The sequence below is a fragment of the Cygnus olor genome, chromosome 10 (genome assembly GCF_009769625.2).
Source record: "Cygnus olor isolate bCygOlo1 chromosome 10, bCygOlo1.pri.v2, whole genome shotgun sequence".
Lineage (NCBI taxonomy): Eukaryota > Metazoa > Chordata > Aves > Anseriformes > Anatidae > Cygnus > Cygnus olor.
Window position 1 is genome coordinate 9625364 of NC_049178.1, and position 19240 is coordinate 9644603.

Consider the following 19240-nt stretch of genomic DNA (forward strand, 5'->3'; position numbering starts at 1 on the left):
AGAAAATGTTTACCAAATTGAAAGGATTCAATTAAGAATGTTTTTAAGAATCTTTTAAGATTATAATACAAACAATGTAGCACAAAAATCCCATTTATAGTATTCAAGTCTAAATGTTCAAATAAAAAAAGATTAGAAAATCTTTACACTCAAATCGATCATTAAATATTATGCGTGTAGATGTACACTTTTTATATGCATAATCTGTAGCACTATTCCTTTGTATATTTGGCTATGTTACTATAGATTAAAATCAAATATGTTCTGTTAGACTCAAACCTTTCATCCATTTTACCTCATCAAAACTTGCACTTCTGTCTTTCAAGAGAGTTGACCTGAAAACAAAACAAAACAAAACACTAAAAATACAGGGCAAAATAAAATAACATGAACAAATAAAACTGAAGACAAATAAATAAATGAGAAAATGAATAAGCACAGCAAAATGAAGAAATGTCAATACAACACTTGGAATAATCCTAGAAATGTCTTAAAGTTGAGCAGCAGTAATTCATAGCAATCCTGCATCGTTTCATTTGTTATGCGATCCACCTAATGTGTGATTGCAAGGCCTTGCTCTGTAATTGCATATGTATCAAGAAAGAGAAATTTAGTAAGAAAACATACATACAAGTATCTATTAGCATTCAATTATACCTACAGTAGTACAATGTGTACATAAACACTTTTTTAAAAACTACTAATTTTCCTAGGAATTGAGAAAAAGCAGTTTTTCCTCACCTTGTGGAAGACTTCACACTTTGAAGAAGCGATTATTAAGTTGAAAGCAATATTTGCAGGATAGAAAATGATCTCAGTAGAGTTTGTGTCCGTTAATAGCTCACTATAAATAACCTATCATAAGATACTCTGGGACCTTCTCCATGTTTCTTTCATACAGGTTAGCTACATTTCATAATCTGATCTGACAAATGGTACAGCAAAATAAGGAATGTGAAGTTCTGTTTATTTACCAAATACTCTTGTTTAAGTTTTTGGAATGAGAAGCTGAGAACTGCAAGTGGTACGTATTACCTTACGGAGAAAAAAAATATATTAGTACTTCACAAGAGTTAACTACAGATACTGGCAGGAGCTTGTTTAAAAATGGATAAGGTGACACATAAAGAAAACAATACAACCAATAAAAGTAAGTATAAACTATCAGATAAAATAGAGAGATGACCCTATTAAAATTACTATGCACCTCTGATTGCCTAATCACAATTTACATATAAATATTAGTAGAAATAGAAAGGCAAACAAAAGATAATATAGAGTCTGTAGAGGGAAAAGGAGTTTTTCAAAAAGAAACATCCCAAACCTCTTTATGTGTAACACACAGTAAGCAATGAAATGAAAAACAAAGTTGTCTAATTATAACAGTGAAGGTAGGCTGGAGTGAGACTTTTCTGTGCTTAATTCACTCACTGTATTTTGTGGAGGGATCCTTACAAAGAAATGATGATAGCTGTGTCTGCATGCAAGGTGGAAATAGTTCTTTAGTAGAGGAGAGCTAAGGTAGAATGCTTGACTAATTATTATTATTTTTTTTTAAGAAAACAAAAGGAATCGAAGGAATTGAAACTGGACTGCCTCTCTGGAGCAACAAAGAAGCAGAAATAACATTTTATGGCAGGCAGTCATAAGGGAGGTTCTGATCATTTCTGCTTAATGTTTAGAAAAGTAAAAAAAAAATCCAAATTAAATCCTGAAAAGATGAATTTGCTGAGCAAGGAAGAGACTTGGTAGTGCCTAGTACAGATAGTTTAAAAATTTCTCGTACTGCAGTCTTCATTATTGCAGAACAGAACATAGGCTATACATAACACAAGACTGAAATCCCCAAACTTACTATCTATTGGGTTTCCACTCACACAATTAAGCACTCTTAATGCTTCAAGTTCATTAACTGTAATGTTTCTCACAGAAAGTGCAGACGCTTTGCTTTCAGTTAAGATGTATTTAGTGATATTTTAGTAATGCATAAAATTTATGTTTACACATTAATAATGTTTCCAAAGGCTAAAAGCATAACCATACCTTTTACAGATTGTAAAGGTGCTAATAATAACACATACTTTTTTAAGGCAAAATACTGAGGATCAGAAAACACATGCCTTCTTTTAAGATTAAAAAAAAAACACTCTCTAGGTTTCTGTTATACAGCATGCTCCACCTCTGTAAGCAAACAAAAAGAAAGGTATCTTTTGACATTTGTATCTGAACTGTTCAAAGTTAGTCATCCAGCTGGCAGAGCAATGCAACACCTCGCTTGATCCAGTGTTGGACTGGTTTATCCGTGTTAAGCGTCAGAGCAATGACAAAGTTAGTGGAGTGTCCAGTAGTAGATAAGACTCCTTTACGCTCACTTGTCTTGTAGAGAGGGCAAACATACGCGTTAGATTTCTTTATATCCGATTTTGCAGCTTTAAAAAACAAAAGAAACCAAGGTACTACGTATAGCAGATTTATTGATAGGAATATAACCTCCACATTAAGTATTAATTTAAACATTAAATACTTACAGTAACATCTTTAAAGCTAAATAAAAATAGCAATATTGCTTTGCGAGCAACACAATATCTTTTTTTTTTCCTTTAAAAAAGCCAGAAAACTAGTTTAATTACAATTTGTTTTCAGGAATTTATGCTTTTCTGCAATTCTACAAACTTTGTAATAATTCAAAAACACATTAAAATCTGAATAGTTGCATAATTAAAGCATTTTGCATTCTGCTTTCATGTTAGGATTAACATTTAGATGCAAGCTTTTAGAATCTCCCTAAGAGTTATAGTCCAGCAGCCACAGAGCCTAACTGCAATTCAAATCACTGGAGATTCAACAATCCTCTTATAACCAGACTGTTCACATGCAACTTGCACAGTGTTTAAAATCGTGCAATTCTGAGAACAGATTCACCCAATGCCAAAAGAAGGCACAGACAGAAAAAGTGGAAACTTTGTGTGACTGCATATTAGATAATTGCATCTAAGTTGCAACAACTGGAATATAAAGTCTTGCTTAAGCAAATAAATGAAAATCAGCTATTTACTATTCCTAATCAAGGAAAAGTCTCATAGAAAATATTTTATTGGCATCACAGAAAACTAGGAGCAGATAAAAATAATCTGAGCAAACCTTGTTAAATCATGCGAAGTAAAACAGTAAGTCTCTGTAAGTCAATTCTAAGTTCTCCTCAACTTGAGTAAGCCAGGAATTCAAACACCATGTGCTTTTCCTACCAAAATTATCTTTTGATTGAGAAACAGATCAGGTTAATCTAAATAATCCATTTGTCAAATTAATAATTACAAACACCTGTGGAGAGGGGGGACAGGCCTATTGCTCAGATGAGATGAGACTGGTTGCCAACTTGACTCATTCAATCTTTTATGTAGAAGTCAAAGGTCAGGTGCACATTTGGGTGCTTTGGTGAGGGTATGAGCATTGGTCTTCTGTAACAAAGGAACTCATTGTTCAAATATCTAGTCAAATAGCACATACTTCAAGGTAATTATACTCACTTGGCTTTATCCAGATGATTGGCATTATATCAAAGAGCAATTTGGGATACTGCTCAGCTAACATTCCCCTGGTGAGAGAAAGCAACAAAGTCATTATTTGCGGCTTGGTATTAAACCAAGAAAAAACAACATTTTAGTGCTCTTTTTTGATATTTGTTTTCCATTTTCCGTGCATGAAAAAGTATTTTTATATATAAAATACTTCTCTCTGGCAACATAACATTTACTTGAAGAACTTGTGAGAAAAGCAAAGAAAGTGCTACAGTCACAACAGTCTTACAGTCTTAAGATGACTCAGGCTAGATACCAATTATTGGTTATTTTAAAAAAAATTTGGAGCATCTGCTTGAAATCCTTCTGCAGCTCATGCTGCCAGACGATTTTTTGAAGGATTTGTATTTTAACGCAGATTAGCACATCCCAACGCTTCCAGCACAATAATATTTAAAAGAGTCACTCTTTTATTTTCTTATCTTGAGACCGTGAGAAGAATGAATATATTTTCAAGTGTGTTATTGTAGTAGTATGAAAAGTAACACTCAAAATACGTAAATCTTGTTTGAGGACTTAAGAAAGCTTTCTAAAACTGTACTAAAATAATTTGTTACTGACTTTGTCCTGTCCCAGCGAGCTCCATCTAAAAATAATCCGTGTATATAAACACCATCTGCTGGTGCAGTATCAGCAGTATCCTGAGGAATAACCTACAAGAAATAAGTGATCCGTGTTAATAAACTTTCATAGGTGTTTGCTTTTTCAGGTATTATACCTACTGCCAATTTTCAGAAAATCAATCCAAAATCAGAATAATGTAGTACCTTCTTTTGGGTACTACTTTTATACAAAACCATAAAGACAGAAGCTTTCTGTGGTTTGTTAGTTGCCCTTACTGTAGGTTATAAAATAAGGCTTTAATCACACAGACAAATACACACTGTGTAGGCTGTTTTTTTCCTCTGAGTGAAGGCCCAGGTCCAATGAGAGAACTACTTTCAAAATTTATTTTACAGAAATGTGCCTACCTTATCACAGAATTAAATGTATGTCTTCAATTGCAGCATGACAATTGCAAAATGAACATTTCAGTCAGGATTTACTTAGTGCATCTCACTGTAACATCAGGACCCAGATTAATAAAATACACACTTATAATTTATCTGTACCTGAAATTCATATCCCAGAAGGTCAATAGGGATTCTGTGCTTCCTAGCATAGTTTTGCATAGCTCCAGTTAAAAATGCTTGAGTAAAATAGAATCCTGACAGCCAAAAAACTGTGGGCTTCCCTAATTCATACCAATCCTGGAAAGAGGAAAATGATACATTCAATAATCAGAAAGAGACAAATCCTATGTTCTTTGATCACTTTCTACATAATTGGATTTAGAAAATCTAGCAAACTCTATCACTTCTTTCCCAATATTCCTTTAACATAAATGGCAAGTTATATGAAAAAAAGTAGATTAAATAATTAGTAGTGCTGCCTCTTGTACATTACCTGTAAAAATTTCAGCCTTTCCAGAAAATCTAGAATATAGCTCCCTAATGGTTTTAGACTAGGATACGAATGCTTAGCCCAATTCTCAGGAACTTTTCCAATAAGTAGACTGCCACACAGAGCCTCCAATTCTGCATCCATAACAACCAATCCTTTAATGGCTTTCTTCAGGTTAATTAGCGTAATACGAATAGTTCGTATTAAACTAGAATTAAAAAATAAGACAGAATTATGATTTGTAAGATACAGAATTATGATTTGCAAGATACTAAATCCTCACTGAAAAAAAAAGACGACTATGGAATGATCTATGAAACTTGTATAACTGGTATATAACTGTAATTGCTTCTTTAAAGACACGCATTTAAAGTTACAAAGTTATGTAAGACTACAAAGAGTTTAATACATTCTTTTTTAATCTTTAATATAATCTATACTGTATGGTGAAAAGACAAATTTGGAACTCCAAATGTATATACACTGTATACTAGATGAAGGAAAAAGTTTTAGATTATAAAATAAGGGGTGGGTAAGGTCTGAAACAAAGGAAAACTCGGAGAATTAAGGCCACAGAGTATTATTAAACTTTTGGGAGAAACTGAAGTAGAAGAAGTGAACAGAGAAATAAAGAAAAAGGAGAACAGAGAAAAATAAGGAAGAAAGAATGGAGGAGCAGGTAAAGATAAGAAAGTCTCTCTCTTGCTTTGTTTTCCTAGTTTTCTAAGGACCCTAAGACAAAAATAAAAATGGATAGAGATATGTAATCCCAGAAAAAAAAAAAATGTTACAGAGAATTATAGCAAGAAAGGCATCAGGAAAGGGGAAAAAAAGTAAGAATTTAAAAACAAAAACATATGAGATAATATAGAAATAAGCAGACATACTTCCAGCTACAAAGGAAATAAACTGTGTGTATATTACAGTTTCTTACCCCTTTGCCCTGCAGGCCAGAAATGTGAAGGAAGAAAGTAAAATATAATGAAATACATTGAAAAAGTAGTTTTTAAAAAAATAAAAAACATAAAAATATCGTTCACATTATTTTAAAATGCTACTTAGACTCTTAAGACTCCCGTCTTCTATCATGCATTTTTTCTCTTTCAGTTCATTTTGCCACCAGATCATTTTTCCCAAAATCTATCCTACACTCTGAATTTCCAGTGTTTACAGTATATGAGTGGCAGAAAAACATCCTCTGTTAATGGAGTGGTTTGGGTTACACTTAATAAAATAGAACTCTCTTACTTGTTAAATCTTTCCATTTCTTGCACCAACACAGTGTTCATACTTTCTTCATATCTCACAGGATATTTAGTCAGGCAACTTTCAATGTCAAAATCATTTGGAAGCTGTAAATGTCAACATATTTAGAAATCATTCCACATATCGTTATAAATTGGAGTTATATTAAAAGCATGCAGATATGAAAAACTGCAGAGTAATTAGACACCGTTAAACTTGCTCATGAGTATCTAATCGATACTGTAGTAGCATAATCCAAATAAAAGCAATTAAGTTATATTTATCTTTTAAAAACCTTACCATGGTTTTTCCTTACCATGAAAAGTTATAAATACATTTCCATTTTCTTTAATTTTAAACTTGTTCACATACATGAAACAAGTATTTTTTCAAACTTCATTTGCTGTTTTCTCTGTCCTATCTCCTGTCTACTTTGTAAAAATAGTTTCAAATGAAATACAGCCACACAATTTCTTACTTTCATATTGCACTTAATTCCTTTCAGTAGATTTTTCCTCCAATATGAAATCAATTTTACACTGAAAATTCTGTCTAAAGAATTTCTGCTTTGTAAAAAGATAAATTGGAGTCATTGGTATACTACAATACCTTGCTGAGAATATCATCTGCAATTTCATAAAGAGTGCTGTCACCACCTCCAGAAGAAGTTCCCTGAATGTCTCCTCCTTGTGTTAAAAGCAGAGATTCAAAGAGGATCTTAATTTGCTGAAGATCTTTTGAAATATCCACATTTTCATGCAAACCAAATACCTCTGGTTCCTGACTAAAGGGAAGACTCTAGGACAAAATACAGTAAACATTTGCATGAGATAAAGCAATGGACTGAGAATTAAATCCAAGACTTGTTTAAGAAGCTGAGTGAAAAACTACTACTGACTTCAACAGAAAGTGGATAAGGACCTCAATGATGGGTATTTATAGACAATATTACTGGTGATAGAGCCATCAACTCACACACAGAAAGCCATTTCTAAGGAATTCTTGATTATCTGTGCTACATCCTCCTATCTACCTTACTGAGTCCCTCACCCTCGCAGAAACACATACTAGACCATAGCAAGGATCTTACAAGGATGTTAGGCAAGAAGCCAAGCACCCGGTAAAACATGCTGCAAACCTATTTTTTTTAATGCAGTGAAGCTTTTAAGGGATGTGTTCTTAGCCCATCTTCATTATGACAGTGTTACTTTTTACCTTAATAAATTCAATGTAGTCCTCATAGGTGCCTTTTGGTGGAGCATAATAGATTCCACTGGGAGAAAAAGTGTAACGAGGATTTTCAATTATTTCAGGATTATAAAAGTCATCCAGCATCGTCAGCAGTAAGCGTCTGTCCCAGTCATCTGTCACACGACCTCCATAATTGCACTCACCAGTTAGGTAAGATACAGCTTCAAACGGAACATGGCTATATTCATTTATGAATAACTGAAACACAAGAGAGACTTGAAATATCTGCAGAGCAACAGTCTGACCTACAAAGTGAAGGCCTGGAAACTGTAGTGCATGCAAAACTGCCACTTACAGTTTTCTCCCCACTTAAGTGTTAGAATTTCCAAAGTTCTGACACCCCCACCCCCTACCCCCCAACACCCCTCCCAGGTAAAATTACTGTTTAAAATTAACAGGACTTAGTAGTAAAAGCCTCTAATGAACACCAAAATTAATAAATAATTCTTGAATTATTTACAAATGGATAGTTTCTTCAACCTAAACTTTCTAGAAGGACACTTCTCTTTCTTGTGCATGTAGAAATGTGTGTTTCACAGAATTTTTCTTCCAACCTCCAGAACCTTCTGATTTCTTTAATTAACTGCTTGATAACTTAAACAGCTCAACCTTGACTTCTGTAAATCAGTTTTAGCTGTCCTGATTTTGATTTATTAAAGGGCCTGCAGAAGACTCAAGGCCAAGAAGTGTAGAGTACTTTGTTTTAGGGGACAAGAACAGTCTGGGACTCTGTTTAATTAACGTTATATACATAGAAACAAAATTCCTTTTGCTAATCACAAAAGCATGTGAATCACAAAATCACAAATAGGTGACTGTTACTAACATGGTGTTACTTATAGGACAGCGAGCTCTTACATATGACAATTAAAAATTTATTGTACTCATATATACTCATTATATGCCATAAATCCGTATGCACCAAAATCTCATGCAGAACAATTTTATTTCTTTGTCATTCTGAAAATATTTATATGATTGACGTTCCTTGCCTTCGTGGCTGAAGTGAAGTCATGGAAGTTTGATTAAAACTCTGTGAACATTTGATATAACTGAAGTGGATGCTCCTTTCTGACTATCAGACTCTTTCCTATGGTTCATAAGATCAGAGATTAAATAAAAGCAGTGATAGATGATTTTACCTGCAGCTGTCTGATACTAATCCTCAAGTCTGATTCATTAAACCCATAGGGTATATTCCAACCAAGAGGCCCAAATTTTCTTCTCTCCTGAACCAGAGCATGGAAAAAACAGACTCCAAAGAGCAGTTTCTCCCATACCTTCAAGAAAAACAAAACAAAACAAAACGAAAAAGTATCATTAACTGACTTACATGTTCATGCTATTCAGGAATTTATACCAAGAACACACCATTTGATTACCACTCTCTGTCTAGTGTACAAATACAGGCAACTATGAAATACGTCGTGATTATTTGACTTGGGAATAGATATGCACACGTTTGCCACGTATGCAAACACACTTAGGTGTGCTGTTATCATAAATATCACAGAATGGTTTGAGCTGGAAGGGACTTTTAAATATCCTCTAGTTCCAATACCCATGCCATGGGCAGGGACACATTCCACTAGACCGGTTGCTCCAGGTCCCATCCAACCTGTCCATGAACACCTCCAGGGAGGGGGTCATCCAGAGCCTCTCTGGGCAACCTGTTGCAGCATCTAACCATCCTCATAGTAAATCATTTCTTCCTTATATCTAAGTTAAATCTACTCGCTTTTATTTTAAAACCATTTCCCCTTGTCCTGTCACTACACACCCTGATAAAGAGTATCCCCATCTTCCCTGTAGTCCCCCTTTATGTACTTGAAGGTCTCCACAAAACTTCTTTAGGCTAAACAACTCCCAGCTCTCTCAGCCTCTCTTCACAGGAGAATTGTCCCAGCTCTCTGGATCATTTTTGTGTCCTTCCTCTGGACCCACTTTAATAGGTCCACATCTCTCTTGTGCTGGAGGCCCCAGATCTGGATGCAGTACTCCAGGTGATGTCTCATGAGGGGGCAAAGTAGAGGAGAATCACCTCCCTTCACCTGCTTGCCATGCTTCTTTTGACGCAGCCCAGGACACAGTTGGCTTTCTGGGCTGATAATACACATTGCTGGCTCATATTGAGCTTCTCAACCATGAGAACCCCATGTCTTTATCTACAAGGCCGCTCTCAATCTATCCATCACCCAGTCTGGTGATGTTGGGGATTGCTGACCCTGGTGCAGCACCTTGCACTTGGCTTTGTTGAACTGCATGAGCTTTGCTTGTGTCCATCTCTCAAACCTGTCAAGGTCCCTCTGGATGGCATCCCTTCCCTCTAAAGTGTCATCTGCACCACCCAGCTAGATGTCATCTGGAGACTTGCAGAGGGGACATTCAAACCCACTGTCCATGTGACCAATGAAAACGTTAAAGTTTTATACAAGATTTTTCTCTTTTTCCATGTAGAGGGGTGCTGACTTCGTAAGAATTCAAATATCAGATATTTAATTTTAAGCCTCAACAGACAAACATATAAAATATAGTTGTACTGTTAAATGTAAATCCTTAGTTGCAACCACTCACAGCTGTATATAATGATTACAATATTCTTTGCTAACTAATCCCACTATTTTTTCACTTCCTTCAGAGGTGATGATTACCTAAGGGGCTCCTTACTTATCAGGAAGAGATATGAGCACTGCAGTACTAGTCCCTGTGAGCAAGAAAAGGATTTGAGTGCTTACCCTTACCATCTCAATAGTGATAATGCTTATATTATCCTAATTTTATACCTTCAAAAGGAAGTTTGGCTTTGCATGTGCTTCTGTTTGGAATGGCATTACAGCTGAGTTCTGCCCCTCAGTTACACAACTTGGACAGGTATCATCTACTAATGAATGTTCAAAATTTATGCAAACTGTGTAATATGTACATGTAACATTTTAGTTTTGTGTAATTTAATAAAGCCAAAGAAAACATTCTAGCTATTGGCACATGAAATTACCCAGTATAGCAATTCTCAGCTCATCATTTTAATCATTCTAAAACCTAAACTCACAATCACTTCAGTTTATGATATTCATTGGACAGAAATCAGTGCATTTGTGGATCAAAAACAAAGACAGCCAACAACAAAACCACCACCACCACACACAAACAAACAAACCGTCAAGAGACAAAGAGATGAGAAAATTACCAGCTCCTTTTCAGGGCATCCGGAGAAGAATGCAGGATCAGAAAGAGGATCAGAAAGAAATGACTGAAGTAGGTTTAACCGGAGACCAGTAGGAGGTTCATTTGTCATCTTTACTCCGTTTTGCAGAATAGTTACTGGGAACTAGAAATTAAAAAAATAGCAAAACTGCACTCAGAAAGTATGGAATATAAGTTATAGTATTAGAACAATATATTATATTGTGTTTGTTATATTATCGGTTATCTGTAAGAAATCACATTTTAAACATCAACAGCTTAAAAAAGTACTCAAAGATAAAGAAAGCTAAGACCATGCTGTAAACTACAAACCTGTATTTTAAAGAGTTTTGTTGGTATTCAATACCTTACAGGTAAAATGTATGCTGCGAAATTAATTTTTTCAATTTATGTGAAAGAAAACCTCACAGAGAACAAAAAAACTCCTTAATTACACATGCTGGCAATATGCAGTTCCATTCACTACTATACAAAATATCACACATCACAATATCAAAGTATTAAAAAAGAAGATTGCTATTGTTATTTTTAGAATTAATTTTCAAATGACCTTTCTTGATTAAATTATCTCTTCAACAGCCTCTAATCATTTTAGAGAAGTTCCACATTATTAGTTCCTTCAGGGATATGAAAATTTTGGTTAAAATTTCACCAGCTTTACCCTTCTATGAATAAATACTGTTTGTCAATACATGTACCTTTGGGGACGGGTAACTAGTAAGCCAAAGTCTGAAGGCTGGATGACATTTTTCACTGCTAAACTCTTCACATATTTTCTCCAGTACCGGCATCCAGGAGACAGCTAAATGACAATTTTGTAAACAAACCCAGGTTCCTTCTTCCATTCCTTCTTGAATCATTTTCGTAGCAATAGGTCCTTGTCCTTGTCCTAATGAGATGGACTGAAACTTATTTCCAACCATTTCTTTGTCATTTGCAAATTTCAGAAGGCCTTGAACAGAAAGCATACGATTTTAGCATTTCTTCATTCATTCATAAAAAAATGAAAAAACGTTAATTACTATTTTTTAAAAATGTACGTACAACAAGAAGGTATAGCTTTGGTGCAGAGTGTAATTATTCAGTATTAAATACCATTGTCCTTTTTAGGGAGCACATGATTGTATCAGTCTGACATAATGCACTCAAATCTACTTGTGCTAAGGGCAAAATAATCCCCACTGTGTATTGAGGTAACCTCTAATCTAAACCACAGGTCTCTAATCTGAAAAATTGTTCTTGGCTTTCATTTTCTCTTTGTGTATATACTTACTGGACATGGGATCTGCTCCTGAAGATAGCACAAATATTAGAGGGATTGTAGAATTTGAATCTATGTAACTTTTTGTTAGATCAAAAGGTGGTGGCTCTACAAATTTCTTCCCCAGTTTATCTGTTACAAACATTGTTATAGCTGGACCAATCTGGTGAAGTAAATGCAGACTATTAACTGAAATCAAACATAAATGATTATTTCACAGCATCTTCAAAGTACACTGTACCCTAACTCAGTTAAATTCCTCAGCAAAACACCTAGACAGAGACCTCTCTAGTTCACACAGATGTGAGACTAGTTTTGCTGAATGCTTCAAAAGCATAGGTTTCAGCTCATGTTGTCACCCCCTCCCTTTCTTTTCTTTTTTTTTTCTTTTCCCCCACAGGTGATAAAAATGTTTTTAGTAAATAGAAGGTAAAATAACTCATATGAGCAATACTGAATCACATTAAAACTTTAATTGAGGCCTAGTGTGAAGGACCAGCACGTTTCCCCCTTAGAATTAATTACAAATAATTACACTAATGTTCACTAATAAGCAGTTGCAACATGTACTTTAAATCCTAACATTGGTTGTTACTAAACAGCACACAATACAATTTGCTAAGTGAAATAAGGAAGAATGTGTTAAAAGTTCTATTTGGCTGTTCAACACATTTAATCTCTCTATTCACATTTAACCCTTAGTATGAAAGTACATGGTACTGGACACTCTGTGCATTTCTTCTTGTTAACATGTCCTGCTCTTATGTATATGGGGTGCATCAAAGAACAGACTGAACACAAATGAGCACTTGAAGAAAACTGTAACGATGAGTATACTCTGAAAAATGCATTAAAATCACATCAAACAGAATATCTCAGATGATGCTTCTGGTGTTTTAACTGCTTAATTGAAAAATAAGAACAGCATTTATTTTCTTAATAACCAATCTGTTCTTCATATTTTCTTTTAACAACTATTGCAAACTATGGTACAAGACCTGCAACAGTCTACAAACACATGATAATGTATCATTTTACCTTGTCTGGCCTTAAGCACCGAAGAATTATCATCTTTTGTAATTCATTTAATGTATTATTCCATTGTTCTGGTAATGGAAAGCTTTGTGGCTCTTTGCTGTCATAGATTTTTTGCCATTCGCCTATATTTTCAGTGACGTTATTCCTAGAGGAAAAAGTGCTTACAATTACTGCAAATACCTGGAGTGTATTTTGATGTTTATCAAAAATACATCTATATCAGAAAATAATCCAACAGCTGAATGAAGCTCTTTTCCCAGCATGCTGTTGCAGAAATACAAGACTTCACCTGAAAGGTTCTGAGTTGACAGTAAGCTCTGCTTCCTCTTCTATCCAGCATTGTGTGGTACTTGAAAGAATCATAGGTGTGGGATGATGGCATGAATTTTTGGCTTCTTGTATTTCAGGAAAAACTCCACTTTAGAACATTTCTTTTCAGCATGTTATGCGTAATTTGGTCAAAAACAATTATGGATAATTCATATCATTTTACTATACCTCAGTCCTTTCAAAGCTGGGATTTCACTTGCACGACATAATTCATCCCAGCTCTTATCTGGTAGCCAAGACGGATCTGGATTCTTGTTTTTATTCTTGAGACCCACACCACCAGTCAGTAAGAACATAAACTCTTGACGTTCAATTTCATTTTTAGCCCTATATTCCAAGCAGGGGAAAAAAAAAAAAAAAAAAAAGAACTGGATAATATTCTGTTATTGAGATATAATTTTATATAACAAAGAGTTGTTTTAATGAATTATACTTCACTACCATTTAGCAATACTTCTACTGCAGTAAAAGCTGAGATCAGATCACAGTATTCTAGACAATCAAATTGTATGGTAAACAATGACTGATAACAACTACAGTAACGGTTTCAAGATTTAAAAGTATATATCAACATATTTGTTTTTAAAAAGTGCTATTATTCCTTATTTTTAAAGGCTTAATAGAAAAAATAGATTCTGGGAACACAATAAAGCAACAAATTGGGCCAGGAAGAATGGTCCATATACAGGTGTGTACACACTGTTATTAAATAGATATGCACATTATAGTCATGACCATGCAATTTTGAATTTATCTTTCCCTTCAGAATGTATTAGCACAAAATTACAAAAAAAAAAAAAGCACAGGAAGACAAATAAAAAGACAGTAGAAGAGAGACTACAATTGAGATCTCATGATGGATGCAAAAGGGTATAAGAGGAAGACGAGGGAAAATGGAAAAAAAATAAAAAGACAAAAGCCTAGAAGTTGCTAGAATGGCACAATAGTGTCAGACTTCTATTTATAAACTTGGTCTTAAGTAATAGCAATAGCTTTTGATACGACGTAGCACTATCCATTTTCTTTAAAGGGATGTATTTTCTTTAAAAGATGTATCAGTGACAAAGCCATTGGTTTAAAGGTGAACACAAACATTTTTTCCATAACGTGCCCAAAGGCTATAGTAGTGGTACATGTACCTACATCTTCCACCTATACATATTATGAGTATTAAAACCCCCAAATATTCTTGACTCTTTCCCCAATGAGAAAATCATTGGTTTCTATTATTAAAAAATTCAGAAAAATGGGCTTACATGAGAAGATTACAGCAGAGTAAAAAGGAAAATAGTAGTTTGTCCTTTTCAAACAGTGACCGACATACATTGCAGTACAAATTGTATGTAAAGTGATCAGTTAGGTATCGAAGTCGCTTCTCCAAAATTTTGGATTTGTTACTAAAAAGAAACAAATGATAAGGTGACACTTCAGATTTAATAACTTAAGCAAATCAGTTAAGAATCTAAATCTAACTTTGTGGATGAATCGTATTAAGCCTGCATGCTCCACAAGGGACTTAGATGCCCATTTCCCCCCAAATTCAATTATACTCAATGCTTTACAGCTCTGTTGAGAGTTCCAAGCAAAATAATGAACTGATTTGCTGGAGTTAGGTGGCAGCACTCTTGTAGTGTTCATAGTGAACACCCTTTCTATAAGCAACATTCTTAAAAATACTTAAGTATTAGTCTCCAGTGCATGCTTACAGTTCATGATTTGCTCAAACAGTGACTAAAAAGAACATTTATTTTATAACAAATTATATTTTGTTTCAAAAGCCTACATTTAAAGAGGGCTGAGAGGTAAATGGTTTAAAAACAGAGGGAACTGTTCAGAAGAGAATGAAAACATCTTATTTTACACCACAAATACTGTATTTACCTATCATGAATAGAGTTGATGAAGAGATTAACAAACCAGCTAAGGGAGTATTGATACATGGGATCTATGTTTGCCAGGTCTGCAATACTGAAGAACAGCACCGATGAATGCTTTGCAATTGGTCGATAGCCTTCTCGAGATTCAGCTATTTTAAGTTCCGTTTTCTCTGCAACCTGCATATCAATAGTAATTTCAAGTTTTTTTCCCAAAGACAATCTTTCAATATTCTCTTTGGAACAAAAATGTTCCTATCTAATAACATCATTAAAATATTTCTACACAGCACTTTCTAACACCACAGTAAGACAACTTTAATATTCCAAAACGCACAATCACAATAGGTGATGCCTACACTAGTAAAATGAGAACTTTAATGCAGTAGTGCCTAATCTATTTATCTATACTGCAGGATGCGGTAGTCAAAACAAAGGACAAACACAGCACAACAGTTCTGATGCATCATTTAGCAGCAACTGTATCAATCTTTATCTCCGCAATATTAAAAAACATGGGCAATTTCAGACTGCTCATGTATTTAAGCTCTATTTATTCAACTATAAATCAGCTTTATACAAAATAATACTTTGAATATAAAAAGGTTTTTCAGAATTAAACTGTTAGATATGTTCTAAGATTACCCTTAAGAGGCATTAACAAAAGGACAACATCAGTTTAAAGAAATTCTGATTTCTGTTAAGTCTATAGTAATTTTAAAAACATCTTTATTCTCTTATTATTTGGCTCTCATTGACTTTAGATGGTATTTTATGCATTAAATATAACAAAAGAATCTAGGCTTGCATACCTATATTAATCACCCAGATTATTAATGTGTCTGAATTTTCTATTTGTTTTTAAAATTAGGCCCTTTCTTTAGCTTAACATATTACCTTAACTTCAGGATTTGCCACTTTTTATTCAGTCCTTCAGATAGATATGTATTCTTCAAAACATTTGTAAATTGGAGACTGAATAAACAACCTGTGGAGATTCTAGAATAGTCCAAACTTTATTTCTTCATATTTCACAAGCACAGAATTTCTTCCTTGCATCTAATCCACAGTTCTTTTGCTAGTTGCAAATTTTACATTTAATTTCTACATATTATTAAGGAAAAAACATTATCATTCCTTACCTGCTGTTTTTTTGTGATTTCGTTAGCCATTATTTTAGCAGAATCCAAGATCTCAATAGCACTCTCATCTTCCAGAATATTCCCTTCAGATGACTGTAAGGTTTCTAAAATTTTCCTCTCGATTTCTTTTAGATTCTTTTTATTGGCTGCAGACTGAAGGATGAGAATATTTCTTTCCTCTTCTAATTCTGGTCTGATGAAGAAACACACGTATAGCAAACATAGTCAATTCTCATCTTCCACTAACTATAAAGGAAGCCCATGAAGACAACTCTCTGTTCCCACCATAAATATTTGTGAGTATTCTCATCAGTTTAAATGGGTTGCTACTGTTGAGCATATATTTATAACAGAGTACAGATTTCTTTGCATAACTTCAGTTCAGTATTTGGAAATGAATTACTGAATTTTAACATCTTAGCACTTTACAAATGTCAGCACATCCAAGTTTTACTTTATTATATCTCTGGTGTCTGAAAAAAAAAGTGTGATATGCGGAGTAAGTTTACTCCTGGAAGCACTTTTTTAGCAAACAGAATTTAGCCCAATTGCATAGACAATTCTGTATGACCCAGAAACTACTTTATGTCTCTGTGAAGGTTCAGATAAGACCTGTATTAAGTTTCAGAGGTACTCTGTGTTTATTTCGTAAGAAATTAAAACTAAATCCTGATAATTCAGCACCTACGTCTGGCAGCTTAATCGACTTGCAAAAACACAGTAATGATTTAAACATAGAAAACTATGTTAATATTATTTAAACAATCAAGGAATATTACAGGAGAAAACTTCCATTAAAAAAAAAAAAACACAATGATTTTACATCTGCTATTTTGATTATCCTGTTGACACTTACCTCACAGTAAACGTGACATAATCTACTTGCATTTCAGTGAAGTCCTAGTAAACTTTGTATAGGACAACTTAGAAAACCAAAAATTTTTTTTAAGCTGTTACTGAGCAACACTTACAACACATAACGTTCATTATGCTTTACAACAAATTCACCTCTCGTTTCCATTTTGATCCCATCAATGTGTATAAATACCTGAGGTGTGGGAGGCAGAGGGATTTGGCCAACCTCTTTTCAGTGGTTTGTGGGGACAGGACAAGAGGTAATGGCCACAAGATGGAGCACAGGAAGTTCCGCACGAACATGAGAAAGAACTTCTTCACGGTGAGGGTGACAGAGCACTGGAACAGGCTGCCCAGGGAGGTTGTGGAGTCTCCTTCCCTGGAGATATTCAAGGCCCGTCTGGACACCTACCTGGGCAGCCTGCTCTAAAGAACCTGCTTTGCCAGGGGGGTTGGACCCGATGATCTTTCGAGGTCCCTTCCAACCCCTTCAATTCCGTGATTCTGTGTGATTTTGTGATTCCTTGGAATTATGCCATAAAATATTTTAAATGGCCGTTTGCCATACAGAGACACTTACCTCTCTTTCGCTACAACAATACCTAGCAATTGGTCTTCAAGTCCCTCTGGTGTTATCATAAAATTGAGTAAAGAAACTTTTGTAGCAAGTTCAGGCAAATAATGTGGATTTCTCAGTTTTGTGGTAATAAAAAACTTGAAATCACTGGAATACTCAATGATGATCTCACCAAGCCTGATACAATCCATGCCTCCTAAAGTTAAGATCAGAAACATTAAGAAAAACTTTATGTCAATTGCTTATAGAAAAAACATTATTTCTATGATGAATTAAAAGCAAATTTCTTTTCAATGACAATTTTCTGAAAAATAAAAACAAATAAATAAATCTGATACTCTGCAAAATTTTCACATTGAGTGAAATTTTCAAACTGATTCAATCCAATTTCTACTGTACTTTCAATGTACATATACAATACCAGAGATGGTAATTGAGAACAGTGAAATTACTCTCAAATACTGAATTCTTAGGGACTACCCTTTCCTTCAATTCTCTCTCTGAAATAAACTCAAGTGAACAGTGTTTCAACGTTTCCCCTTTTTATTTCAGAAGGGCTGAACACATACTTGTATTTGTCTGCATTTTCCGTCTTTTTCCAGATAAAAGAGAAAGAAAAGTTGAAAACCAAAGTCACAGCTACTCAGCAAGTTTCAGAGAAGCACAAGAAAACTGTGGAGTTAGCAGTAAACCAGGAAGTAAACCAGACAATATCATAGACTAAAAGATGAACAGTAATGTAATCCATGGTTCAAAATTAATTTTGATGTACCTTGCTTAAAAGTCTGTTTAAGTAGCAGAGGTTCAAGTGATGGGTCTAGTTCTTCCCCAACATTTTCCAGCAGAAGTGGAGTTCCAAACTGAATGCAGTTCTCCAGGGTTCTCATATAATCTGCGTCACTGACCTTGATAACATTCAGGCGGTTTTCTTTCTCAAGATTCTTGATCCATTTATTTGCTTGACCTTGAGGATCAATCATTAATGGCCTAGAATATATAAGACAGTTTTCTCAGTTCTTGCAGAAATTTCAAGCTATCTTAAAATGCTTCTGTGTCAGGTTGTCAAGGGAAAAGTGATAAAATCTTGATTTCAGTTATTTTAGAACTTCATTGACAAATGGAGGTACAAGTGTTTTATTACAACTTGAAAAGTAATAGCAAAAATAGTTTTAAGGGGTTCAAAAAACGTTCATAACTTTTTTCATAAAATACACCTGAATGCAGAATTCTATGAAAATCTTGTTCTGTCCCTCCACTAGAATTACCACCATTTATTACCGTTTATTTATCTATATTTTTAAATTAAATTTATTTTTACAAATTCTGATAGTTTTGAGTTCTCTCTCACATATCTTTGCACCTAAAAAAAAAAATCAACAATCAGTTGCAATTTGAATCTGAGACGTTAGTGTGTTAGTTGGTGTAAGGCTGGAATTGTAAGA

At 34.4% G+C, this 19240-nt stretch overlaps 1 protein-coding gene across 5 annotated transcripts in view; it reads right to left on the reverse strand.

The window, feature by feature from the left end:
- DNAH12 (dynein axonemal heavy chain 12) overlaps positions 1-19240 on the reverse strand; it is a 71586-nt gene that overhangs the window by 934 nt on the left and 51412 nt on the right. For 3 of the 5 annotated variants that reach the window (XM_040569314.1, XM_040569317.1, XM_040569313.1), the window contains 19 exons: positions 18571-18785; positions 17802-17994; positions 16367-16559; positions 15232-15404; positions 14607-14747; positions 13519-13677; positions 13021-13165; positions 11995-12145; positions 11420-11673; positions 10705-10845; positions 8660-8797; positions 7482-7715; positions 6876-7064; positions 6270-6373; positions 5025-5229; positions 4691-4828; positions 4140-4231; positions 3528-3595; positions 1697-2429 (listed from right to left, as the gene is read on the reverse strand). In XM_040569314.1, the coding sequence (XP_040425248.1) occupies positions 2239-2429; positions 3528-3595; positions 4140-4231; positions 4691-4828; positions 5025-5229; positions 6270-6373; positions 6876-7064; positions 7482-7715; positions 8660-8797; positions 10705-10845; positions 11420-11673; positions 11995-12145; positions 13021-13165; positions 13519-13677; positions 14607-14747; positions 15232-15404; positions 16367-16559; positions 17802-17994; positions 18571-18785 (3124 nt within the window). In that variant the 3' untranslated portion in view covers positions 1697-2238. Of the gene's footprint in view, positions 1-295; positions 336-1696; positions 2430-3527; positions 3596-4139; positions 4232-4690; positions 4829-5024; positions 5230-6269; positions 6374-6875; positions 7065-7481; positions 7716-8659; positions 8798-10704; positions 10846-11419; positions 11674-11994; positions 12146-13020; positions 13166-13518; positions 13678-14606; positions 14748-15231; positions 15405-16366; positions 16560-17801; positions 17995-18570; positions 18786-19240 lie in introns of those variants that run through there. The other 2 variants (XM_040569316.1, XM_040569318.1) reach the window with 2 other exon arrangements.